Raw genomic sequence first — 25530 nt, 5'->3', positions numbered from 1 at the left:
TATGGGGGGAAGAAGCACATGAAAGTATAGATATGCCTCTGAATTGGGGTCCCCAGTCCCCCTCCTCAGGGCTGCGCTTTTGCAGCACAGCAGAGCCCTGACAGCCTCACGTGCGCAGCGAGGATGAGTACGGCTGAAATCCCCCCTTCTGCAAAGGGAGAGGTGCATGCGCTTCCTGCAATGCTGGATCGGAGCGGCTTCGTTTCTGCGTGCCTGCAGAAATGCAGGAGAGGAGGAAAGCTGGAGCACATGTGGGCGGTTGGGCGATGCGGGCGGCAGCCTTGGGGACGGCATGGGCTTTCTGTGCACGGCAGCGATACCTCTGCCGCTTGCTGGGGCTCTACACAGACGTGTGAAGGAGATTTTGTTAAGATGGATAGATTGGCGTGTGTTGTCACAGGGAAGGTTCAATAGGAGGGGTCTTGTTTGTGCTCCTTTGCACGTGTTAGTTGTCGCTGTGGCTGTCGTTCGCTTGGTTTTGCAGGGAGCAGCCTGAATGCCGAAGGGCAAAATCCAAACTCCTGCTCCTGCCCACACCCTGGACCAAAGTCTCCTAAAATCAGCCATTTTTTCACTGACTTCAATAGGGTTTTGAACGAGGGCTCGATTCTGCTAGCACCAAAATGTTTACATTTATCTGAAGCCTATATTAGATTGGTCACTGTGGAGCAGGCTGAGACCCCTCATGCTGCTCTTTCAGGAGCACAAGATGCACAGAGCGTTGGTGCCTTTGTCTAAGCCAGACAGGAAAAATAAGGGTTACCCCTAACATGACCCTCCGAGAATCTTGTGCCGAGAAACGGCTAAAAAGCCTGGTGAATGATACGGAGACAGCAGGTTGCAAAGGTGTTGCACAGAGGGCAAAAATGGGACGGAAGGTCTCACGTCTCCTTTGAAACAGGATGCAAATATTCTCTTGTCTTAGACAATGATTTGGTCCCTATTACATATACGTATGAGCTCATTTCTTCTGGATTTAGGTACATAACCTTTCAGCAATCTCTAAATCAACCGTATGCATTTTAAGTGGAGCTGCAGTTTTTCTTATAAAAGTTAAAGCAGAGGAGCCCTGTTATCTGTGCAGACTACGTGAGGATGAGCTCGCCTCTGCGGGGGGAGCAGCTGAAGACTGATTTTACAGAAGACGTAAAGGGTTGGACCAACTTGTTTTTAAGGTCTGTACTTAGTCACTGTTGAAAACAGCTTTTAGGAACACCCGTCACAAGTACACTTACAATTTACCAATCTCATGTCTTACTGCGGAGCTGTAGACTGTTTTTCCCAGTTCTCCCTTTTCTCCAAATAAAGGCGGCATAATACGCTTTTATCAAGATGCTACTTAATTCCTCTTCCCTTTACAGTCCTTTTACTAATGATGTTTCTTTCCTAAAGCTGACTTGGCATTAATTTAACATTAGTTCCAAGGCTTTGTATGAGAGATAAATGCAGCTGTGCTCACACTCTGCTAGCCTGCCTTCGCCTGAGCGCTGAAATCACGTCACCCAAGCGCTATGACTGATCTGAATTGACAAGAGTAAAGATGAAAAAAAAATCTAGGTTTTCTGGTAAAGCGTACTTTTCAGAGATTTTTTTTCTTTCTCCTTGTCTTAGCAACTAGAGGTTGTTTCCCAGAAGTGAGCAGAAGGGCAGAGTGGTTCTCTAAGTGGTGTTTCAGGTAATTAATAGCAGTGTAACGGAGGAGTGTTTTGTCTTGCTGGGTGTATCAGCCAGCAGTGTCATTCATTGCTCCCCGAAGCTTTCCCAACACCTTGTGAACTGCGGTTTCTTTCTCTGGTAAAGGGCACTGCTTTCAGCTTGGCTGGTCAGCTCTTTTGTTCAAAAGGAATAACTAGGCAAGACGTCCTCAGGGGAAGGGGAAATCTCACTCAAACTTTGCAGGATTCGTGAAGTTTCACACTCGGGTTCCAAGACTTCCTATCAGCAGAGCGAATGGTCATCCGGAGGAGATGAAACGATTGCCCTTATTTCAAGCACCAGGTTGGTGGATGAAATTACTTCTGTGGCAGATTACATACCAGCACAGAGCAGCAATGGCTGTCTGTCCGTGCAGGGAAGCCACAGCCCATGTTCATGCTGAGATTTTGCTGTTAGCTGCAGAAATTTCAGCTTCCTTTCTACAATGCAGTAATTTCACTGCAGGGGGAGGTGGCTCAGCAGCTGCAAAGGATGAGGCTTGCATAAGGGTTGGGTTTAAGCATTAGGAAAAGCTTCCTAATGGGCTGGAACCCACTCCTCAAACCTGGTTTGATACACTAATCAGATAAAGACTCCCTCTGTAAAATATCCTCGACAACCTGGGAATGATAGCTGTAGTTTTCATTTGAAAATTTTCAATATAATGTTTAGAGAATGGCCACCACAATCATGAGTGTTGCCCTGGCTGAAGGAAACCCTTGAAATGGGGGTCCCCAAGGGTCATGGTTGTGTCAGCTGCAGCATGAACTGGACATATGTCACCAGTGCTCTCTGTCACCCAGTTTGGGCCAGTCTCTTGCAATGGATAAGACTTGGGCTGCACTCTACAGAAGTGAAACCCAGGAAGGTCTCTCTGGCCATGTCTGTTAATCCTGTGTATTAGGTATTACTTTTCACTTACGGAGAAGGTATTCTGAGCTGTCATGGTCATAGTCATTGTCTTCAGGGAAGTGGTTGATTCGGAAGCAATGTCCTTTGTAGATTCCTACATGAAAACAAAGCAAACATAACACGTAAGGAATAGAACCAGGTAAATGTGCTTCTGCAGCTGTGCTTTATTTCCTTTTCCTCCCAGGCTGCATAAGTAAATTAATCTCCTGTAGGGTTGGTCACTGATTTTTTTTATGCCATCAGGAAACCATCTCTACGGTCATGAATTTTGGTCAGATCGGGCTGAAGCCTAGCTGAAGGAAGGGAGAGCCAGGATTCCTGGGCTCTTTTCTTCAGTCTGCCGGTCATATCGTTCTCTTGAGTTTTTTAATCTCACTGTGCTTTACTTTATCAGTGCCGTGCTTATCTTAGAAGCATACCAAATTTGCAAAGCTTCTTTTTGTTCCTAGAGTGACTGTCATGGGCTCCATGGCTGGGGCTTCCCAGCAAAGCCAAGTGCCAGTCTAGTGCCCATCACCCCTCCTGTCTCGTCCCCAGTGAAGTGCTGGCTTCCCTTATCGGAGCTGGTAAATGTTGAACTGTCTGAGGCCTCTTCAGTTACTCTCTAGGCTCAGAAAACAAGTCCATAAATCTCTACCTGCTGTAATTTAAACCCATATGTCCCCCTCAAGGTTGGCTCAGCTTTTAATGGCATATTTGTTTAGTTAACTGGGAGCCTGCGCAGTAAGTCAGGGCACGAGAGTGCACTCCTGATACCTGACAGAACAATGCCAGAGCTGGTTGTATGAACCGCTCGCTCGACTGAACAAGGTGAGGTTCAGCACTTTGTCCATCTGGGTAAAGCCTTACGTTAGTATTTTGTATTATTTTCTATCACGGTTATCCATAGCCACATCCAGCCTGAGCTGCAGTTGGGTAGCCGAGACCGCTGCTGCACAGCGAGCTGCGCAGGGACCTCTCCCCAGAGACCTTACTGCAGGAGCAAAGCCCCGAGGTGTGATTCTGCCTTGGTGCTTTCATTATTCATTAACCAGCGCTTTCGAGCTCAGGAACATACATCACCCAGGATGAGTTATCCTCTGCACAGGAGTTTCGATGCTTACAGCTCGAGCTGGCAGAAGGATTTAAAAACCATCAGTTAATACTACTTTAACAGAAGCACAGCTGCGGTCTGTAGGATATAAATGTGGATTTATTTCACTACCTATTACCGATGATTACAAAGATCTCCAAAGAATTACTAATCTGGAGGATTTCAATTGCACCCTGTGAGTGTCAACTGCAGGTTTGCTACTACAGTGTATTTAATTCTTCCAGTAAATGATGTATCTACTCTAATTGCGGTAACGACTCAGGCTTTCTCCGCACAGCACTTCAAAGGCTGTGAACAAGAAGTAAGTGGCTCACGTCACATCTGGAAGTGACACACCTGTCCTGTCTGCCAGGCGGAGGAGAGCACTTCAGCTGGGGCTGCTCCTGCCAAGCATGTTTGCCCGTGCATCCCTCCGTTTGCCATCAGCTGGTTTGTTGCTCCTGATGGCTCTCCAGCAAGGCAATCCAAAATTCAGATTTTAAAGATCCCAGTGCTTATTTTTATGGCGGTTCACGCAATGAAACTAAATCACTCCCAGCATAACAGGGCCTCTGAGACTGGCTGGTCATTTCTTTAAGTCTCTTCATTATGTGTGCCAATTTAGAGGAAACACATTCAGAGTATGATTTTTATCGTCTCCTATTCATTAAGGAAAAGGTCTAAATAATCTTCTCACCCTAATTTCCTCTGGAAAGAGGCTTTTCAATGACTCTGTGCTTGTGTGTGTATAGGTAGGGCCATCTCTCAGTCTGTATGTACTTCTCCAATAACTTTTAAGGTAGTTGGTTGAATTTATCCAGAGCTGATACACAAGTAGAAATATCACAGGTAACTGAGCTCCCAGAACTTCTGTGCAAACACGTAGATGCATGAAGGAGACAGCTCTGTCCACCGAAGGCTGCTTTGTGAACTTGAATGTTCACAGAGCATGGACGTGGGCGACAGCCCAAATAAATGTCCCACTTCCAGAAACTCAGTTAAGAGACAAGAAGTCTGCAAGACTGAAATGTTCCCCAAGCCTCTTGTGTTTGCAGCACTGATGGATTGATGGAAGGTTTTGGCCTCGGGCCTTACTTTATTAAACTTCTCAATGAAATGAGCCCCTCAGCAGAACTTTCTCTTACACGGAGGCCGTGAAGCCATCCCTTCCACTGCAGGACTGAAATGCATGAGCAGGACAGGGTGGGTTGGTATCAGCAGTGTCTGGGCTCTTCCTCTTTTATGGTTGGAGACCTTCATTTCCTGGTGCTTATATCTGTAGCCTTTCGCATGAAAGAGTATTAGCAAGTCCAGCAGAGGTGAAAAAAGAGCATAATTAGCCCCAAACAGAAAATTCTAGATGAGCCTGAGAGTTCCTTTCTATTTCCAGTTTTTAGGAATACTGAGATTGGTCATTCTGGCCAACTTTTTATAGAATAGCAATGACTGTGAAATTTGGACCTGTAGCAAAGCCTGGGAACCTGAAATATTCTTCCCCATATTTTTGCTGTAGTTCAGATCATGGATATTGGTTCAGGGTCCTCTCTGGTGTCTATGGTATTTGATAGCTAATAACAGCAGCAGACTGGATAAATTTTTTCCATAAACTTAACAGGTGTCATATAACTCAGCAGCAGCTTATTAAACTCCCAGTGAGGCTTGAAGTTGCTATCAAGAACTCTGGTTACCTACAGGGTATTGAGGGCTCTTTTAATCCACAAAGTGTCAGAAACAAAGTCTTGCTAGGAAATGCAACAACACCTTTTCTTCATAATGATGGCCTTACTTTGAAACTCACATTTGGGAAAAATGAAAACTAGCTGAGTGGAACCTACTGAAGCAGTGGTCAGCTTTAAAAGCACAACAGCAGAGTCTGGCTTGTACTTAAACAAAAAATAAAAACAAAACAAAACTGAGATTTGGTGAAATACCCAGCTCCACGCCCTAGCATGTGAAGTAATGCAAAAGAATAAAAGCCACGAAACAGAAGAGGGGACAGAAAAGGAAACACCTCACTTAAATTCGGTAACAACTATTCTACAGCATCTGCACAGGACCCGAACTCCTTGAAGCTCTTCTCAAAGGCTTCACAGAGAATGCCTCGAAGAAACGTGTAGACAAACGTGGCCACTGGTCCACGCTCAGTAAGGCACACATGGGCTGTTTTCCACACCAGGATGCAATGTAGAAGAGAGATTTTTTTTCTTTGCTTGAGTATGAGGATACAGTCCCTTATATACTTTGGAGAGGAAGATGGAATATTTAACTTCTACTTCTGTACCCACTAGAGAGGGATAAATAAACTGCAATCACTGCCTAACAGATACTAAAATATTGAGAACCACTTCTGGATACCTCTTGAGAGTAAGATACAGTATCCCACTGAGATGCTGTAAGTATTAATCCTTTCTTTGAATGATTACCAATATGTTTTAAATGATGCTTTTAGAAATACAAATATTATAATGCATATTTTCCTCATAATAATGACTTTGTTCTGAATTTTGAGCCAGGACTTCAGGAACTGGGTTAATGATAATGAAGAGGACAAATTTTCTAAAGTGTTGCTGATGGTGTAAGAACATTTTCTTTCCACTGGTTGCAGTATACTTAGCTGTCATTTAAAAACTAAAAATTGTTTCTGACTTGGTTTTACTCTGTATTCAAGGGCTTCTCCGACAAGGTTAGTACTTCCCAATCTCACTAAGTGTTGTTCAGATAACTATAATTAGAGTGTGATGTACTCGGATAATGTGATAAGGGAGGGAATTGTAGTGCCTAAATGAAGATTAAGCTTTGTTTTGGGGTTTGAGATCTCAAAGTACGTAGAGTTTTCAACAGTAAATCAAAGTAGTGATCCCAAATTCTGATAACATACTACCTTCTCCTTGCTCTTTGTCAAATAATCCTTTAATAATCCTGCCTGTCCCATTGCAGAGTTGTTCACTAGGGTTTTATTTTTTGATGACTGAAAGCGATAGTTAATGCTATAGGATATAATTGCTTATTAACTTTGTTTGTGGCCATGTATTACATGATCACGTTGCTGTTGGCCATACCATCAGCCATGTCTTTGAAACAACCATTTGCCGTGGTTAGTATTTATCAATGACAACATTCCCCAATGCCCTGGAAGTGTTTGCACAAATCAGCACTGGAAGACAGAGCACTTAAATGTCTAACAATATTTGTCAAGGCAGGCTGTACTTTTCTTTTCTCCCTTCCCTAATCCTGAAAACTATATACAACAAGATCTTTCCATAACATTAGTGTTCTGTTGTCATTTAAAATAGGTTTCCACCATGCAAGACGCTAGCAGCTTTGCAGCAGAGGACCTTGTCTGCGGGGTACTTCTGTCAATAGCAATTTTCGTCTCCTTGCTCTGAGCATGAGCTTACGGGAGGCGATATCTGATAGCAGTGGGAGACACATGAGGATAGATGGGTCAAGCTGCTGACTCCTTCTCCATCAACAGCTTCTGCAGAGCTATTGCTCAATTAACTATTTCATCTTCCAGCCCTCTCGCCTGCCCTTGTTGGGGAGACTATGCAGTAAAACATCGGTTTTGGGACTTGGTTGAGAAGCCTTTCTTGTTTTCTCATGGGACGCCAGACATTGTGACCTCCTTGGATCAAACTCTCCCCTGCCAACGCGCCACATTCTTGTAGCTCTTGAGCAGCTACAGATACTTAGTGCGCACACGTGCACGCTATTAATAGAGTTAAGCAGGGTTTTCTCCTGAGGGGGGTTATACTGATGGAATGAGTGCTATGAATGTCAGCTGCAGAAGTGGTTGCGTGGCTACAGCAATTACCTGCGGGCAGGTAAAGACGCCCCATAATTGTCCAGCCGAAAATCCCACTAACCAGCTGATTTCTTTTGGGCAAATGTGGGTCTTCTGGGATGGTTTGAAGATGTGGTAGGAAATGATTTTCAAGATCATTTGATGGCAAGTGCTTGCAGATACAGGGAATACAAGTTGCAAGGACCTGACCGTGTATTAAAAATAAGACAGTTAGTAAGGAACCATGGGAAATTTGGCCCAATGGTTCTGCTTGTTGCATCTATTCTGTGATAAAATGCTCTGCTTCAGTTCTGGAGCCAACTGTTAGCCTGATTTACTGCAACGCTTGAATATCTGAATGTTTAAATGACAAGTTTTCTGAATATATCAGCACAGAGAAGGCTGACTGACAGATAACATCACAGACAACAAGAAAAGCGTGACATGCAGAGTGGGGCTGTTGTAACAGAAGTTGCCTGAACACAGTGTCCATTTGAGCATGCTGTGTGGGACTGGGTTTCCTTAATGGCGCGGCTTTACACTTCCCTCGGACAACAGTGGACAACCTCTATTTATAGTGAGTGAGAGTGTGTCAGTGCTGGACTTTGCCAGGGGAGAAGAGAAACAGTTGTATATTTTTTCCTTAGGAAGATTTCTCTGCTGACAAGTTCTGAAAATCTTTGCTGCGTGATTTGAGCAATAGCGAGCAAAGGCGATCAGACATGCCAAAAAATGTTCCTCTCCGCAAAATTTATAGCACAGAGTCTATCTGTGCACTGCGTTCATTTCTTTGATTTTCCACCAGTATAACTCCCCTGTCTCACTGGATTGACACACAACAGTGCATGCAGCTGCCGAGTTAACTTTCTTTTCTCTTCATTCCTCTCCTCCTAAAATAACCCTTGAAAAGAGGAATGGGTGGCGCACCTCCTTTTACTTTCAAAACCTGCTTTGTGGTTTTGTTTACTTTGTGGTGTGCTGATGGTCAAACACCGACTATTACGGTCCTGAGCTCTCCACTCAGGCCACAAAGAACAGCATTAGATATTTTTCTGTGACTTGGCACTTTCTATGTTAAATTGTCCCGAGTTCGATTATTTGTCTCCAGCTGTTTGCTGAGAGTTTCACAAGCCTGTCCTTAAGCTACTTGAATGAGCACAGATCCTGTGAGCCTCTGCCAGAGGACGTTTAATGCTGTCATTATAAAAGAAATCATGAAGTATTGATGCAGGTCGTGTGCAAAACACACCCCATGTGAATTTGCTACCCCAAATTGCTGCTGGAGTGCTGCCTTCATCGCCACGGAGGGTGGAGCCAGCAGAGAAAGAAGCCTCGGGAGGTTAAATACACGTTTATTGGGTGTCTGCCTTTGAGAAAAGTTTGGCTGTTGTGACAGCCTCATGAAGCTGGGAACTTCAAAGCATAGGTTGTTTTTGAGACAGATGCTGTCTGACACCCCCTGAGTCCTGCCAGTCCGGGAAATATTTGTCCATATGACAGTTCGTATTTTTGTTTCATCCTGAAGGTGAATTTGATGAAAAGCACTGCTAGTACCTGGGGTTATTGTCATACTTTCGCCAGGGTAGGTCTTGTTTTCAGAAGATGCTTAGGACCTAGAAAGATTAGAAGTCCATTCCCACAACTGTGGGCTAGCATGGTACCATAAACCAGCTGACCGGCACTAGCTGTCCACATGTGTCACAGTCGGGCTAAAGCAAATTCAGCTCAGCTGAGTCTTTAAAGGGAATTTATCCTGAATCTTAACCATGTTTCTCTACAGGTGTTGAGACAGCGAAACAATACTCTCTTATTTTTCCTCATAAAAGCCCTTTCCTTCTTTCTCTTTCATCCTGTAACTCAATTTACTTGTTTCTCATTGCGGGGAGCTGAGCTGCCTACTTAAGGGCCAGATTCTGATTTCAGTGCAGCGGACTCAAATCTGTCTTATCCGGTAACAGTGATATCAGAATCTGGTCTTCTCCCTTTGTTTGCTCCCCCTCTACTTCCCAGGCAAAAAGAAAATTATTTTAAAATGTTAAATGTATGAAATTTGCCCCACTTTCTTCCTTAGGAGCTGCCAGCTCTAACAAACCCTTTGGGTTCTTCTTTTGATCTATTTTCAATTGTCTGGTGGGCAAAGCAAAACTCCTCCTCAAGTCTCTTATTTTCCTATCTTCTGCTGTGACATGAATTTCCCCCTTTTCCAGTCCTCCCCCTCCGCTGCCTACAGACCCTCCGCTGCCTACAGACCCTCCGCTGCTCAGAGCTTTTCATCAGTCCCCTCGATGCCACGTGCGTAACTACCGGTCGCTTTTGCTGCCTGCTCCATCTCGCTCCTCTTTAACGTTTTTAAACGCAAAACACCTTCCCGGTGTGTTTAACACCTCACGAGGGCTCAGACCGCCCCGGCGGCAGCGGCGCGGGAGGAGATGCACGCCGGAGCAGCTCGCAGCTGCTTCTGCCTACGCACTTGCAAATGAGCTGGTGTTGGCAGGGGATCGCGCTCCGCTCTCACCCCGGCCTTTATTCTTAGCGCTCGCCATTCCCCTCAAGTCTGGCAAAAGCGTGTTTTCTCTAGGAACAGGTCTCGGTTTATCTTGTCATTTGACATGGTCAGTCCCACCATTAACCTCACTCCACTTCTTCTCTTACCTTCGTACAGCAGTTAATGCTTCCTCCTGTATTTATCATAGACTTTCTATGAGAGAAGAGACTGTTTTATACCACCACACTCAAGTATTTACTCTAGGATATTATAATCTGCTTTCCCCAACTTGCCTGCACTGTGGCAGTGTCTGACCTGATTGCCTTCTGCCGTCTGCAGCCTCTCCTTGGTGCTCCTCTACAAAGCCCTCTCTGTTGGAAGCGGAGGCGGATCACAGCGTCTCCTTTCACCATATCCCCGCAGAACGAAGGTTGTGTTGCTCTATTCCTTGCACTGCTTTTTTCTACAGTGGTCTCAAACTGTAGTGGAGCTCATGCTCCGCATTGCAGAAGAGCCATCTTCACTGTCCTGAGTGCCAATTTCACAGCCACAAATAGCGACCGGCGAGGTTCCCGCTTGGGCAGTTTGACCTTCATGTCACGACCCACCTTTTTCTTTTCTAACACTCTTGAGTTTCCCATGGCCCAGATGTGGTGCCTTAGCTGATCTCCTCCAGATACCAGCGGATGCTCACCGTTGCCCCAAGAAGTTAGCCACGCAGGAGAAGACATAGCTTGCTTAGGTGGTGAAGAAGTCTGCTGTTGGGTGGTGACTTCGAGTTCTGCCTTGAACAATTTTACTCTTTGAGCAATATTATTTTGGCGTGCGGCAATCCAGGACGTAACACCTGAATGCTAATTTGTACAGCCTGGTAAAGCATCTCCAGATTCTGCATCACCTACACCAGAAAGGCATCCGGGGAAATGCCTACAGAGGCTTAGTCAGTTATAGTTCACGTGGGTATATACAGCCTCAGCAGCCAACTTTCTGTTTTCAGCTGGGCAAATATCATCAAAGATGTTGTGCATTTGTACTTCTGTGTACGAAATGAACAGATGTAGAAAAGACGCTTTGCCAAAGATGACTTAAAAATTCTATGACAGCCTTTTGTTCCATTATAAGATTTTATTTGAGACCTTGAGTGATGTTAGAAAATCCGTGGCAGCGAAACTCATTTCCCGAAGATTCACCTCACCTGCACATCTGGGAGCTAATAAAACACATCACAGTGTCTGGCTGCTGTCCTTTGAATTCTCTTCTGTCATTACAAAGCTGCTGCCAAAAGTACTAAGTGTCCTTGTGCTACCACAGTGAATACCAATAGTATCAGGGAAATGTAGGACAGCAGCAAAGTAGGTAAGAGAGTTGATTGTATGTTACATGTTGTTTTGAGCTACTTAATTTCCATTTTCTTCGAGTGTTCCTCTCATAAATCAGCGTTTTGGCCACAGAAGTCATGATTGAAGTTATTCAGCAATGCTCCTGTCCCTTTTCCAGCTGCCTTTCCTTAGCCAAGCAGCAGATAAAAGAGCGTGCTGTGTTATTCTACCACCACTGCTCAGGCATCCCTAGTAGCCCCTCTGTGCGCTGCTGCTGCTCTTTCTACTACCATTTGCGGTTTGCTCCTTATTAACTGTGTCCTCTTGTGCTGCTGCTTGGATGGCAAAGTGGGGGGAAATTTCGGGGGGCTTCTGTGGCTTGTTTTAGTCTTTTTTGTTGCTCCTTTTTATGGAGCTTATTGAGGGAATGACTGTGTTTTCTAGGAAGAAACACTGACATACTTCCAGCCCTGATGTTCAGTTTGTTTTTTTGTAAATTGTCTGCACAGGGAAATAGGGGCAATTCCTCAACCTGGGTATGATATGATTTTTTTTTGGGGCACTGTTGGTGATGCTGCTTGAGGAACATTTTCAAGTCAGAGCTAAGTTAGCCCTGCCACGGCAAGCGTTCCCATGCCTGGCTCAGTCCCAAGAGACTGTCAACATTTCTAGTTGTCATGGGGTTGTTAACTCACTTTTCTGTGTCTGCTTTTCTATCTACCACCACGGCCCACACTTGCTGTGTTCTGCCTTCACACCTCGTCTCGTCCTGCATCTCATGCCGCAGTCCTTTATCCCGGCAGCCCAGAAGTTTGTCTCACCACTCATTTCCATACTTTGCTCTGCTGCCATTTTGCCAAAGCTGTTTCTGGGTGGCTGATACAATCGTCCTTGTCCTTTTTAAATGAATTTGAAGCTTGGATAGAAACCTCCATTAGAGTTCTGCAGTTGGCTTTTCTACCTAAGCTAAAATTGGTCTAACACTTGAGGAGTTGGTGTTGGCTTCTTAGGTGAGCATCTTCACCCACCAGAGCTTTGAACTGAAAGTCACTCTCCAACGAGTTTCCAGCACTTACTTACGTTCTGGTCCAAAATGCCTTAATTTAAAGAGGTACTTTAGTAACCAGCAGTGCTTGTGGCACAATGGGTCAGAGACTAACTTGTTATTCACAGCTGTAACTACACAATGGCCGTCATCGCTCCAACGCCTCAGAGAGCAGTGGGAATAAGCTGTGGTGGCCTATATGCTAGCCAGGATTCAGGTATATCTTGATTTGGACCAAAATCCACTTTTCTTTCCCCAATATTCTTGACCCTGGCATACATTCACTGGTACAAAGACTGCTCATTCAGGCAGATTGCTGCCAGTCCATCAGTTGTTATGAGAGGGCTGAAAAGCCAAATTGTACCGGATGCAATTTTGAGAACAGAGAGTCATTTTGTCTGATGAAGTGTTCATATGCTGCAAAATGACAAATTGTGTTTATTTTCACATTGTCAAACTGTGCTTTTTCCTGTGTTGGCACAATTGGAATCAAGTTTCCCTTAAGGGATGGTTTGGTTTTTATCCATCTGGTTTTCCTTACTTCAGTAAGTCATCCGTTCTCCCTCATTAACATAGTGATCAACCAGGGCTTGATGGTTTCACCTCTTACGATCACAGCATGTCTATAAAGCCTGTATCATGGCTCGTCACTACCTGGGGAGGAAATTTAAGGAAATGGACATTCATGTCTCTTCAAAGTCCCTACTGAGTTTACAATTTGAGGCATAGTCGTGGTCACATCTGGGGAATGAATACTGTTCTTGAACTAGATGAAACATACCCAGTTTAATGGGTGATGCTTTGTTCCCTGTATCTTCTGCCACTTCAACTTTCATACACGTGCAGCCTTGAGCTATTGCCTTCTCATTCTTAATTTCTACTTTTAGGCCTTCTTAAAATGCCATTTTTTCAGGTTCCCGAAACATCCTCTTTTCATAACAGGCAAGGTTTGCAGTTGTCATATGGCAGTCTAAAGGCCAAGAAACAACTCTCCAGAATGAGGACCTGGGTAATCCTTGGGGATGTTTGGGGTAACATGCACAGGATGCACCTGGTGTCCTCTTCCATAATGGAAAAATCCTCCAGATCTAGTCAGTAGAAAAATGGTTCATATTATTCATACTCCTTGTGAGATCTCTTGATGTAGCAGAAGCTTACAAGGCATCACATAATTACCTCTCTGCATAAAATGAATTATTGTCTGCTCTAATACTAGGGAACATCTCTAACCTGACATCTAGAACTGAACTCTTTCTTTACAAATCTTCTTTTGGCTCATTCATGCACCACAAAGTTTTGGTTTTTTTTTTATGAAAAAATAGTGAGACTGGAAAGTAGTGATGCAGCTGCTCACTAGTTAACTGATTAGGAATATGCAGGATATTTGGACACTCCTGGAATCTTGCAATGATTCCATGTCTCTTCAGTCCATGGTGATTCATCATAAGATGATGGCATTTAGAAAAAAAAGTTGGATATTGAAGAAGCAGTAGGGAAATTTCACTCCATAAATCATCTTAATTGAAGGGAATGCTTGCAATATGTCTGTCTTCATAATGCATTGACCTTGAGTTGGATCTGCATTCATTGTGGAGCATGTCTTCCTCATTTCTATGCCAGCTTGTTGAGTTATACATAGAAGCTAAACCTCTAGAGATCGATCATGCACAATCAGTGACGCGGGACTGAAACAACGCAGATGAAAACAGGGAATCTAAAGGTTAGGAGAAAGGGGCGTAACTGCCAAACCCTGCTAATGGCTGGATTTGGGACGTGCAAGGCAAAGGTTTCACAAATCATCTGCATGATGTATTAGTGGAAAAGACACTCCACTAGCAGAGATTAGTGCGGTGCATCCAAGAGACTGTGTTGTCTAGTTGAATACTCAGGGCTAATGTCTAACCTTGGGAACAAACAACAGAGCTGCTGGTTAGAAAGAATAGGTTCCGGTGTGAAAAAACGAAAGGAGCAAAAATATTTTGCAACTGTAATATATCCTGCAAGAAAATAGAAAGGAAATATGAAGGACTTTAGCTTGAATTGGAATTATTACTGACTTGGTTATTCCTGATTCCCAACAGTATGTGCAACCCGCAAGGTGCCATGCCCTCACGGAGGGTAGGTGCTGGCAGGCTCGGGTGTCTCTGGCATTTGGTGGCAGAGGGTGCCTTGGCAGCCAGGACGGTGTGTCCCTGCCTGCGGCCAGCCTCGTGTAGGAGATGGGGCAGACTGGTCTCACTGGGGCGCGTTGAGAGGGGAAGGAAAATGATGAGCATCTCTGGGAGAAGAAGGGTCCAGGGGAGGAAGGCAGAAAGCAGCGCAAAAAAAAGGAGGAGGAAAAGGAGCGCTTTGGGGCAGAGCGGGGAGGACCGGGAGGTGGTTCGCAGGGGAGGAGGAAAGGAGGCTTGGAAGAAAGTGGGAGGGAAAGAGAGCTGAGGAGGAGGAGGAGAAGATGAGAAGGGTGGGCAGTGGGTGGCCGGAGGCAAGGAGAGGGCTTAGGAGGAGAGCGGGAGCTTGGCAGATTGGTGGTGCCTGTGGAGACGGGGACCAGATGGCAACCTGGGTCCTCCCCGAGCGGCTCTGCCTGCATCCACAGCCCTGCCCGGCCGAAGAGTCGGTGCTCGTACTGCTGACAGAAGGCGAGGGGATGCACCAAGCCACTGCCTGATGAAAATTAAGAGCCTGAAACTTTTAATTCCCAGGACTGATTTAAATTATTACAGTTAACAAATGACCTAATGTATAAAAATGGAGACAGCTACCAAACAGATCTGTTTAAATGAACACATGCAGTAGAGATTTCATTTGGCTCCTGGACCTGAAACTTTCTGTTTCCTAATGCAAACTCAGCAGCGACAAATAAAAATGAGACTGCAAAAGCAGCATGACCTCTTTAAGCTTTAATTATTCATTAGAACTGTTTTCTTCTCTGCTGAGATTCAGAGCAACATATTTAAGCGGGTTCCTCTCAGGTTTATGGAAGCTGTAACTTCCTTGTTACACCAGCTAATAAATACAACTAAGCACAATGGCCCAACAATATTTGTAGAAAGAGCATTTGGGAAAATGTGTTTAATGAATCAGAAGTGCCTTAATCTAGTCAGTCTTGAAAAGCAAAGCATATCATGCAAAACTACAATGCACTAAAGCACAGATGCATAAATATTTTATTGTCGAGATTTCTGAGTTTACTTTCAGTATTTCAGAATTGCATTTTACTATGAAATGTCTCTACCTGCACTGGGGAAGGATAATGGTGGTGGTAGCTTTGGGCAATCCAATCTGGGAACTCAGAATTAGATTTAAATAATGTATCTGATAATCCCAGCCCTTATCAGCATCAGGTACATCTTCCATTGTAACCAGAAATGCTTATTGCTTTTTGCTGTCCTAGGATGGCATGGAAGCATCTGGGAAGGTTTACAGCTGAAATTTTCCTTTTGCTGGGAAGACTGGACAAAAGGCAGGTGCCCCCATGCCCGGCTGCACCGGCTCTTGTGCCATTGACTCCCTCACAGCCCTCCCTCGTCAGTCCTCCAACTTTCTCCCTGCCCTTGTATAACAGCATCTCGGGGACTATATTTCCTCCCAAGTTTTGAAAGCAGGAGAGGACCAGTTTGTCAGCACCTTGGCGAGACCTCCCGAGAAGCATGCAGCTCAGGAGGCAGGCAGCGGCTCCGACCGCCCGGGAATGGTGCCATGCACAGGAGGAGATTTACAGCTCCTCTCCCCTTCAGACACTTCATCTGGTGTGTTGCAGAGCTGACAGCTCCTCAATTCCAGGTATTACAAACTCCTCTTCCTCCACAGAAGCCTGTACGGGCTGTTTGGGGTCCCACATTCTGAGCCTCTCTCCTAGGGCAGCATCCCTGCAATGGTCCTGGCAGACGGGTGCAGGCAGCCGAAGGGCAGCTTTCCAAAACCAGCTTCTCATAACGGGGCCACGCTCTGGTACTTACTCAATCTTTACAACTCAGTGATATGCTGCCAATATATTTTTGCCAAAGAGACAAAAATATGTTTCTTCTTCCTACTCCCTCAGCCTATGAAAAATCTCAGTTGTGTGCAAAGGGACTCTCTGTGTGTGTATACGTGTGTGTATTTGGGGGGGCGGGGAAATAAGGTTTCTATCAGTTTATTTTCCAGTTGAAAGTCTGCCTTGTAGCCAGGGAAGCAATGTTTTCACCGTGTATGAATTTGGGTAGAAAAGCCTTACCTTGTGCTGTGCAGAAATGGCAGTGTGTGCAGCGGGAATTGGGAGCAAATCCTTTAACTGCTCCGTGTCCCAGGTTCTCCTGTCTAGGATGGAAGCATGATGACTTATAAATAATTTGGGGATTTATGCATCAAAGAGCCCTATATTAGCAAAGTTGCCTAATAATGGATGAAGAAGAGAGGCATAATCCTTCTAAGGTGGGGAGCTCTCTGTTTAAAAAGTGCTTCAATCTCCCCAAGGGCCAGAGAGACTCCAGGTATTTAACATGTTAACTTAAGTTATCTTTTAATTAAGCAAGACTCTCCCACACAGCCATAATTTGGGATTCTAGCTATGCTCTCTGAATGGTTTGGGTACTTTAAAAGCAGCTGGTACAACAAGGAGGGATTGGAGGCTTTTTCGAAGCTTCACAGCAACTTTGCAAACTACATGCTCCAAAAAGGTGTATTTCTTTTTCCTCCTTCCCCTCCCTTTTCCCCCAGACCTCGCATGACTTCAAGGCATCAAATGTTAATGAAAGTTTGCCAGGCTTCAAGGGCTGTGAAATGGAAGTTAAAAATCCTGCACCATAGGATGGCTCTAAAAATACTCAGTCGTGTCGAGATATCAACTGGCTCCAGCAGCTCTCCTGCACACAGCGCTGCCAATGCATCAGGGCTTTCTCTCCTAAATAAGCTCTTGAGAAAGTTTGCCTAGTGACTATAGATCACTCACGCTCCATAGACTGGATTCACCGGGTTATGTGCCAGCAAATACCTGCTGGAGAGTGAGGATCTGCTGTGTCATTTAACTCTAACGGTGCTGCAAGGGAAGCGCCAGCGTCTGAGGGGGATGCACCGATGCATGCCTGCTCTGCTGTCACTCTGGCCAGAGGACTCATAAATGTGATGTCCATCCTCAGGATGAGCACAGCCCAAAACACCAGCCCTGTGGGTTTGCAAAGCTGAGGTCTGATGCCAGCCTGCTCACCGTTAGGGTCCAGCTCCTGAGCTCTGCTCTTTGGTGTCATTTCTTGTCCAGGGCGCTGGGGTTTGTAGGCTGAGTACTTTTTAGGCATGGCAACACCTAAACCCCTCTGCAGATCTGCTCCTACTGCTCTCGAGTAGGAGAGCCGTACCCTCATGAGACGCCAATGCTTTTCTGCAGCAGCTCCACATGCCTCAGGCGATCTTAGCTGCTGCGTCCTGCTAACCAGCCAATACTCGCTATGCCAGGTGTACCTTCACTGGCTTCTGAGGGGCTCCAGCAGTGATATTGCCATCCCTGTGTGCTTTAAAGGTGTTTTTTGTTAGATTTTTTTTTTTTTTCCTAACAGGGCTCTCATGAGTGGCAACCCAGGAGCTGCTTTTCTCGCACCACGGACTCCTTTTTCTTCTCCGAGAAGTGCAACATACTTTCTCCCTGTGAAGCAAATGAGGAGCCTGAACACAATGATTTGGATCGTGACTTCAAGCACAATCTTGAATACGGTGTCTAACCCGTTCCCATCACAGGAGAAGCCGGGGAGGCTGTGACTCAGCTGCGCCTCTGAGTCACGCAGCATGATGCTCCCCTGCTCTCGGGGGACAGCACTTTGCCTTTAGCCTCTATCGGCAACAAACTACGGCTCTGCCTCGTTGGCTCAGACCTTAGTGAGGTGTCTGGACCCCAAACTCTGGCCATTCCGCACTGACACCGCGAGCGTGTCCCCAGCCCGCAGCGCCAGACCCAAGCTGGGTATTTGGTTCAGGTGTGAAACCTGAAAATTTCGTGTTCCCAGGCATGGGCAGGCTGCCTGGTCCCACTCCAGCCCTGTGTAAGTACATTGCGAGTCAGGCTCAAATCGCTATTTTTGAGCAAGTCACTAGAAATAATTCATGTACGTGTAAGTTAAAATTCTGCTTAAAAATCACCCTCTGCCTCGGAAGCTTAAAACCTGGGGGATCTACAGCAGCAGCAGCTATCAAATTTCATTTTACCAGGTTCTTTCCAGCTGTTATGGTAAGCTTAGGTCCTCATCCTGCATTTCTTCACTTTAAGGCTCTTTTCTCATGCAAATATCTCCAATTCTAGCACTGGCAGGACCAGCTGCACGTGGAAGTGTTGTGAAGAATCTGCCCCTTTAATTGGACTAGATAAAGTCTTGCACCAAACACTGAGACGGATGATATTTCTTAAGTGAAAGTTCAAGTAATAAACCTTTTTCTTTTAAGGATTTCAAAATACATTTTTTAATATTGAATTAATTTATTTGACAGTATGAACCAAGGTTTTGGAAAGCTGGAAGGTGCAGGTTTGTGGGTGTTTACTGTGTGAGCAGCAGCGCAAAAGGAAAATGCTTTTTCATCCATATGAGCTTCTGTAAATTGTATTCTATTCTTAGGAGAGTAAACATAATGTAAAAAAAAAAAAATCTAATAATTTAAACCTTCCAGGAAAAGAGGCAGGAGCGATGGGAACCTCTGAAATGATAAATGTATGAATTTATTCTACTGTCACTGTGGGGTTTTAAATTAGTTTTATTTTTCTTTTATTTCTTGTTGTTGACAAGTTGGGTTGCATTGCTATACAGCTACAATGTTTACAGATAAGAAAATCTTGAAGGTCAAAAATTCAGTTCTTAGTTATTCTTGTATAAGGTAATCTTGTGTTGGTGACAATGCGGAGTGATCTCATGTCGCCATGGGTACCTGAATCATGCCTGTGTAACAGCAACTTTCTCCATTCCTATCCTCTCCCCTTAAGTTCTTACACAGAAAAAAAGATATCTACAAGAAAATCTTCATGCATGATGCAAATGATGGACCGGAGGAAACGCTTTAAGAAAGCGCACTGTGCCAGCGGTCTTTCATACCGCGCCTATGCACAGTTGGGGTGATGAATTAGTTTGTACTTGACTGTTACCAGTAAGAATTTTGCCATGAATGCTCCAAAACACAGACTGAGTCCAACGTGTTATTAGTGTTCATTATAATGCCTACGTGTAGACATCGAAACTGCCAAAGTTCAGGTGGGTAACTTTGTCTCCACGGCAGCCTTGACCAGGGGGATGTGCAGCAAACTCAGCTGCAGCTGTAACTTGTGTTAGACCAGCACGAGGAAACTGGAAAATTGCTGAAATTCAGATTGTGGGAGAGAAGCGAGACCAGCACCAGCCCACAGCAGGTCACAGCAGGGACATGGCTGGGAAGCACAGAAGTGCGGTGAAATGAAGGTGGAAAAAAAAAAGAAACAACTTTAATTACACCTTCCTATGTTTCTGCAAGTTCAGTACGGTGCTCTAATACCTGCTGGAGGAAGCTTCTCTTCACAGTTTTTAACATCCAAAGGAAAGAAAAGAAAATGAAGAGGAAGCAAAGTGTACGGGCCTTGATCATGACAGGGCTACGGATCTTTGAACGTTAGCTTTTCTCCCTGCTACAGCATGAAAGTTTTTGGTCTCTGCTAAATCGTGCTTTGAGGCAATGTGGATGGATCACGTACATGAAAGACCAGAAGCAATAGTTTCTAGAGGCTGACAGCATGGTTGTGGATCAAGACTTCTGCCTTTTTCTTTATCAATGGGAGAACTGAAGTCTAAATTTGGGTCTTTGTGCTGAAAGTCTTTACGCAATCTTATTTTAAGGGGAACCCCCCCCCCCCCAACAACAACAACAACGAGTACTCTCCAGGAAGGGGGATCAAGCAGTGCAAGCTGAACATTTTTCTTGATAGCAGGATTTCCTTCTTACTAAAACATTTCTGACTCCAGTAGTATGCAGCAGCCAGGTAAACCAGAAACCTCAGCTGGAAGGTTTGGACGTGCAGTTTCTGGCAATGGGACAATATAGTGGAAATCAGATAAACCAGCTTGTACATACCGCCTTGCTGTGATTAGGACTGTCCTTGCGTTTCACTCTTGTACAATCATTTTTCAGAATAAGAGCCTTTCTATTACACGGTCAGGGGGCTTAATTCAACCCTGGAATAAATGGGCAGCTAACAATGGGCCAAACTCAGCTTGGATGTTGCTCTAGTTAATTAAGAAGAGTAGCATCAGGGCTAAATTTGGCAGGGAGCATTTAAGTGACTGCCTTCAGAGACAGGGAAGAAAAACCCTTGCTTAGCTCACTGCATCCAGCTCTTCAAATGCAAATTAACCTGTCAACATCTGCATGCAGCCACACAGGACAGCTGCAAAAAGCAGCTCCCAGAAGAAGGGCTGGAAATGTTTAGTTCCAAACAGCTATTTTCTAAAATAATTTCTAGTAAATAAGAATACATTTAAAGTGGTAAACTGAGCATCTGCTACATGAAACGGATGGAGGACAGCATGTGAAAAGAAACATATGTCAACATATGCACTTCAGATGCATTGACTACTTGCCTCCAAAACAGAGCAAATTTAAACATATTTGCAGCAAACACTGAGAAAAAATTGCCTCTGCAACCCAAAGAAGAACCTCAAATAACGGCACGATTTAAGCTTGGCCGTACCTTGCCTTTCCCGTGGTGGAAGAGAGCAGTTCATTGTACTTCGGCTGCTGCCTGGCTTCTTTTACTGAGGCACACGTTGGGAATGCCAAGCCCAGACAGCTTTTGTTTGGAGCAAACAATGTCCCTTTACCAGTACATTTAAAAACCGAGCAAACCAAGTCACTGCTGGAGCCAAATCATACCAGATTCAGTTCATAGAAGGGAAGATATGAAAATACCCCTGTGCTTTTTATAAAGTATCTTATATGCCAGCAGAAGAGAGGGTGACATCCTTACTCGGACTGATTCAGCAATGTGTACAGCGGGAACTGAGCTCCGTCGCTGGAAGGGGATTGCTTGTGACTCAATCTCTTTCCTCAATACACTGCAACTCAGGGAAATGGCATTTCAGTATTTCGTCGAGCCCATTATCCTCAGACAAAATCTCTACTGACTTAACCGAAGCTCTTACTTACAAAACAAGTACAGGATACGGCTCCTTCAGCAGGCGAGAGGAGACGTTGGATTTCAGCTCTAAAGGGTGCAACTCTTCTTTGCAAAGCAGCGTGCAGGAATATTTCACTCTTGCTTTCAGTATAACAGGGCATAGGACAAGCTCTGATGTCTCTGTTTTTTGTCAGGGGAACAATCTCCCTACCAAACCCGGGATGCATGTGCTGTTTGTCAATCTGCCGAGGCTTCGCTAAGCTTTTGGTTATGCGGCCGTGATCTCATGGTGCAGCCATCTCCTACGGTCCCCTTTGGAGAGAGGGAAACCAGAATGGAAACAAGCCATGAGCAGCTTCTGCAGAAATCATTTTGCGATGATAATGTGGTATAATTAAACAAGACTCATAAATCCCACTGTTATAAAAACCCATGGCTTGTGCCAACACTTTTACTCATCAGCCTGAATCAGGGCTGAGGAAATAGTAAAGAACTTTGACTCAGTTGACAGCGTCAGGCTTTGTCCTATTCACCTCAGCGTACCGTAGCCTCTTACTAACTAACACAAAATGAGAAGGTGAAAGAGAAAAGCCTCTGGAAAAGCCAGAAACCTGCCAGACACAACTGTGGTACCCAGGGAGAACCTCAGAAAGGAGATATCCTTTCCTGGCCCTTCACAGCGCCTTCCCCTCTTTGCTCGGGTTTGCTTCAATATTTTTTTTCCCCCCGATCCTGGGAACTACAATTACGGAAACGAAGAGCTTCCATTGTAACAGCGGTGAACTGACATGGCCCAGCAGCGGAGCCGGGGTTTTAATCCCCTTGGCTTGCAGAGCAGCACAGTGTGCTATTGAGTGCATGTCCACCATGGCAACAGCAGTGGTGCTCCAAGAATTTGATTTCCACGGTGCCCCTGGGCCTTGCCTTGACATCTTCATTGTTCCACAGCGAAATAAATAAATAAAAATCCAAGGGTAGCGTAAAGGCAGTGCAAAATATGGAACGCTATACAACAGGGTTACCCAATGGTTAATTTAAAAAGGAACATATCATTAAAAACGTATGAAGGTGGCTACATACTGATGCTGTATAAATATTTAAAGGGATGCCTCTCGTAAGGGCAGCGTTCCAAGCTACACCTAAAATAACATGTGCGAAGGAAAATTAAAAGAATATTTCACCATTCGGACTTGTTTAATCTGCCTTCGAAAGGCTTCTTCAGCCCAGCTACTGAACATTAGTATGGGAAAGGATATCAGACAAAACTCATTTTTGGTGTAATTCTACCAAAGTCAGCAGAGTTAAACTGAAGATGATTTTTCTGGCCTTTTAAATAGAGTGTAATTTTCTCCATGGGTAGTTATTAAATGCTGTTGAGAGAGATTGCTGCTGCTGTTGGAAAGGCTTTCTGGAGAGGTCACTCTGTCCCACGTGAATAGCACCAGTGAAAAACCAGAAGGTTTGTAGTTTTTACAACTTGAAGAGTCCCGGGGGGCTGTAACCACACCACACATCACTGCCTGACCCAAAGCTAAGAGCATATATCTATTCTGAGTTGAGATATCCTGGCTTGACATCCACTCCTACGTTACAAGAATTCTGCCTGTAGAAATTGCTTAAAATATTGGAGGGGGCATTGCAAAAGATATCCATGTGGACATTTGGTCCCATCTCCGTCAGAGAGGACAGATTCCTTAATTACACTTTCAGAGGCTCAACTGCTCTATGTTGACATTTTGGGGCTAGTTAGGGTTTGTATCCCTTTCACCAGCTGTCCCAAGCCCTGGTTGAGAAGGGCATTCCCTAGCCGCCTTATTTTGGACTCTTATTCCTGTAGCCTTGTCCTCACATAGACCAATTTGAAGGGTGCAAAAATGTCCAGCTGAGCACCTACTGCATGTCCTCATGACAGACCGCTGCAGGCTGAATAAGTAAAAGTCCTAGACTAAAAGGTTCCTATTTTTCTGGCATTGGCAAGATTAGTGTCTGGGAAGGCACCATTGCTGTCGGCAGCTCTCAAGAGGCACCTCAAGAATCTGGATCTCAAGTGGATGGCATTGCCCCGTGCGTGGTACCCAAATTGCATAGATGGGCAGGAGCCAAGATGTAGCGGAGCATTAACCCCGCTGCAAGTTGACACAGGCAGGTCCCCACCCAGCACACACATTTCCAGAATGGCTTTTTCAAGGCACGTGGGTTTTCTTCCTGCCTGCCTACACAGGGAGCTCGGCTGCCTAGCCAAGGACCCTGCCCTGTCTTCCAGAAAGCAGAAGCTCAATTCCGAGGCAATGCAGCACGAAACTTTGTCTGGATCATGCATAAATCAAGATAAATCTTGGCTTAAATGGGGGCCAAATCCAGAGAATTATTTAACCATTTTACGAAAAGCCTAACTAGAGAGACTCCTGGGATGAAAACGGGAACACATGAGACCTCATAATTTATAGATGTATTAACTTCCCACTGGTGAAATTAAAATGCAAAATAGTGTCTCTAAACAAAATTGTGAAGGTCTATCCCTTGAGATAGTTAAAAATTAAATGGGCAAAGCATGTACCAGAGGATCTATTCTTACCCTTGTAGGACTTTGGGCTAGATCGTAGGTATTTTCTCTCTCTCACAGCTACAATGCTGAGCTCCAAGAAAGGATTTGTCTGTGCAGTACAGTGAAGCTCAGCAATAATTACCCATTGTGCTATGTGATGAGCCATCCTTTTGGTTCTTCAGTAACCCGTGCACCTGGACTTTAACTAAAACCAAATAATATGCACAGAAAACATTTTTATGTAAGAGGAGGTGAACATCACTAAAAATCAGAGAGCCTTTGTATGGCATGCCAAACTGCTGAAGCGAAAAAATGTCTTCAGTGAAAGGGCTCAGATGTGAGCATGTTTCAGTGCACAGCTCCAGGAAAAACTCTGATAATAAATGTGAGCTTGTTATCGTTGCTTTTCAGTGGGAAGTAAAGCCGGAAGCAGGGTCGTGCTGGCTAATTGAAGCTTACATTTTCATTCAAGCACTGCATTTTAATTATAAACTGGTGACACAAGTGTCACTTAGTTCTTATCCTGTTTTAAGTGTGCATACGTATAAGAAATATTTTCAGTTATTAATTTATTCTCGTGATCATATTCATTATCCTACATTATGTCTACCAGGCACGTGTCTAATGACATGTTTGATACGTGCTAATTCTTATGCCTCTTTTAATACGGGGCTTACACAGACATTTTAGGCTGAACACAGTGCCAGTTGGCCACCAAAACAGGTGCACATTAATGCTATAAAATCAGCATTAGGAACTGTGTACCCATATTCTGGCCAGCTGCAACCACTTGCTCAGCCCTCCTGGGGCAGAGCAGTCACGCCAGAAAAAGGGATAACCTGTGGGAGTAGCTGCACCCAGCTCTGACGCCTGGAGATGCCAACGGCGAGGTCCTGGCTGCCCGGCTCTGGCCCTGATCCTGAACCACTTGCCCTTCGTCCAGCTTCTGCGTGTGAGCGCTCCTCTGATCCTGCAGAGCCGAGCATGTTGGCTCTTTGCGTGGCCAAAGCCCTGGGTAAGACTTAGAATTCAGGTGGAAAATATCTGGCCTGTTTTTTCCTTCTCTATGGGGTTTTGCTGCTGTGCCCAAAGGCTGCCTCCAGCTAGAACGCTGCCATTTATGTACAGAAATTAAAACAAAATGAGGAAAAAGGTCACTGGGAATTGGCTACCAAGAGACACAAAAAGTCAGTCGTTGAAAATCAGACCAGCAGTCCAAGTAAAAACAAGGGGAATATCCCTAGAAAGCAAGTTATGAGGGTAAACCTCTTTCAAACACATCGGATGGAATGGGATAGCTATTTTCCTTCTTTCTTAATTTGCTACCAAACTATAAAGAGGATTCTATTTTAATAAAAGTACTACCATAGTGGGACATTGCAAATGAATTGTTCGAACGGCTATAATTAGTGATTATGAATATAGTGGTACTGTGAATACAGCCCTAGCATTATTCCTAAATACTACGTGTTTTATTTCAGGTCTTGCGTCTTTAAGGATACCAAAGCATCTCCAAAAACCATCTGCATTTGCCACCGCTAAAGGTAAGGACAAGAGTACAGCAAAACGTGCAGGG

General features: G+C 44.8%; 1 protein-coding gene across 1 annotated transcript in view; it reads right to left on the bottom strand.

The window, feature by feature from the left end:
• The window catches only part of CACNG4 (calcium voltage-gated channel auxiliary subunit gamma 4), a 44277-nt gene that overhangs the window by 7906 nt on the left and 10841 nt on the right, over positions 1-25530 (bottom strand). Inside the window, exon 2 of the mRNA XM_052808082.1 lies at positions 2618-2701. Within this exon, the coding sequence (XP_052664042.1) occupies positions 2618-2701 (84 nt within the window). The remainder of the gene's footprint in view (positions 1-2617; positions 2702-25530) is intronic.

The sequence above is a fragment of the Harpia harpyja genome, chromosome 14 (genome assembly GCF_026419915.1).
Source record: "Harpia harpyja isolate bHarHar1 chromosome 14, bHarHar1 primary haplotype, whole genome shotgun sequence".
NCBI lineage: Eukaryota > Metazoa > Chordata > Aves > Accipitriformes > Accipitridae > Harpia > Harpia harpyja.
The sequence above is the reverse complement of the archived record's forward strand: the minus strand, read 5'-3'. Positions and strand labels throughout refer to the sequence as shown.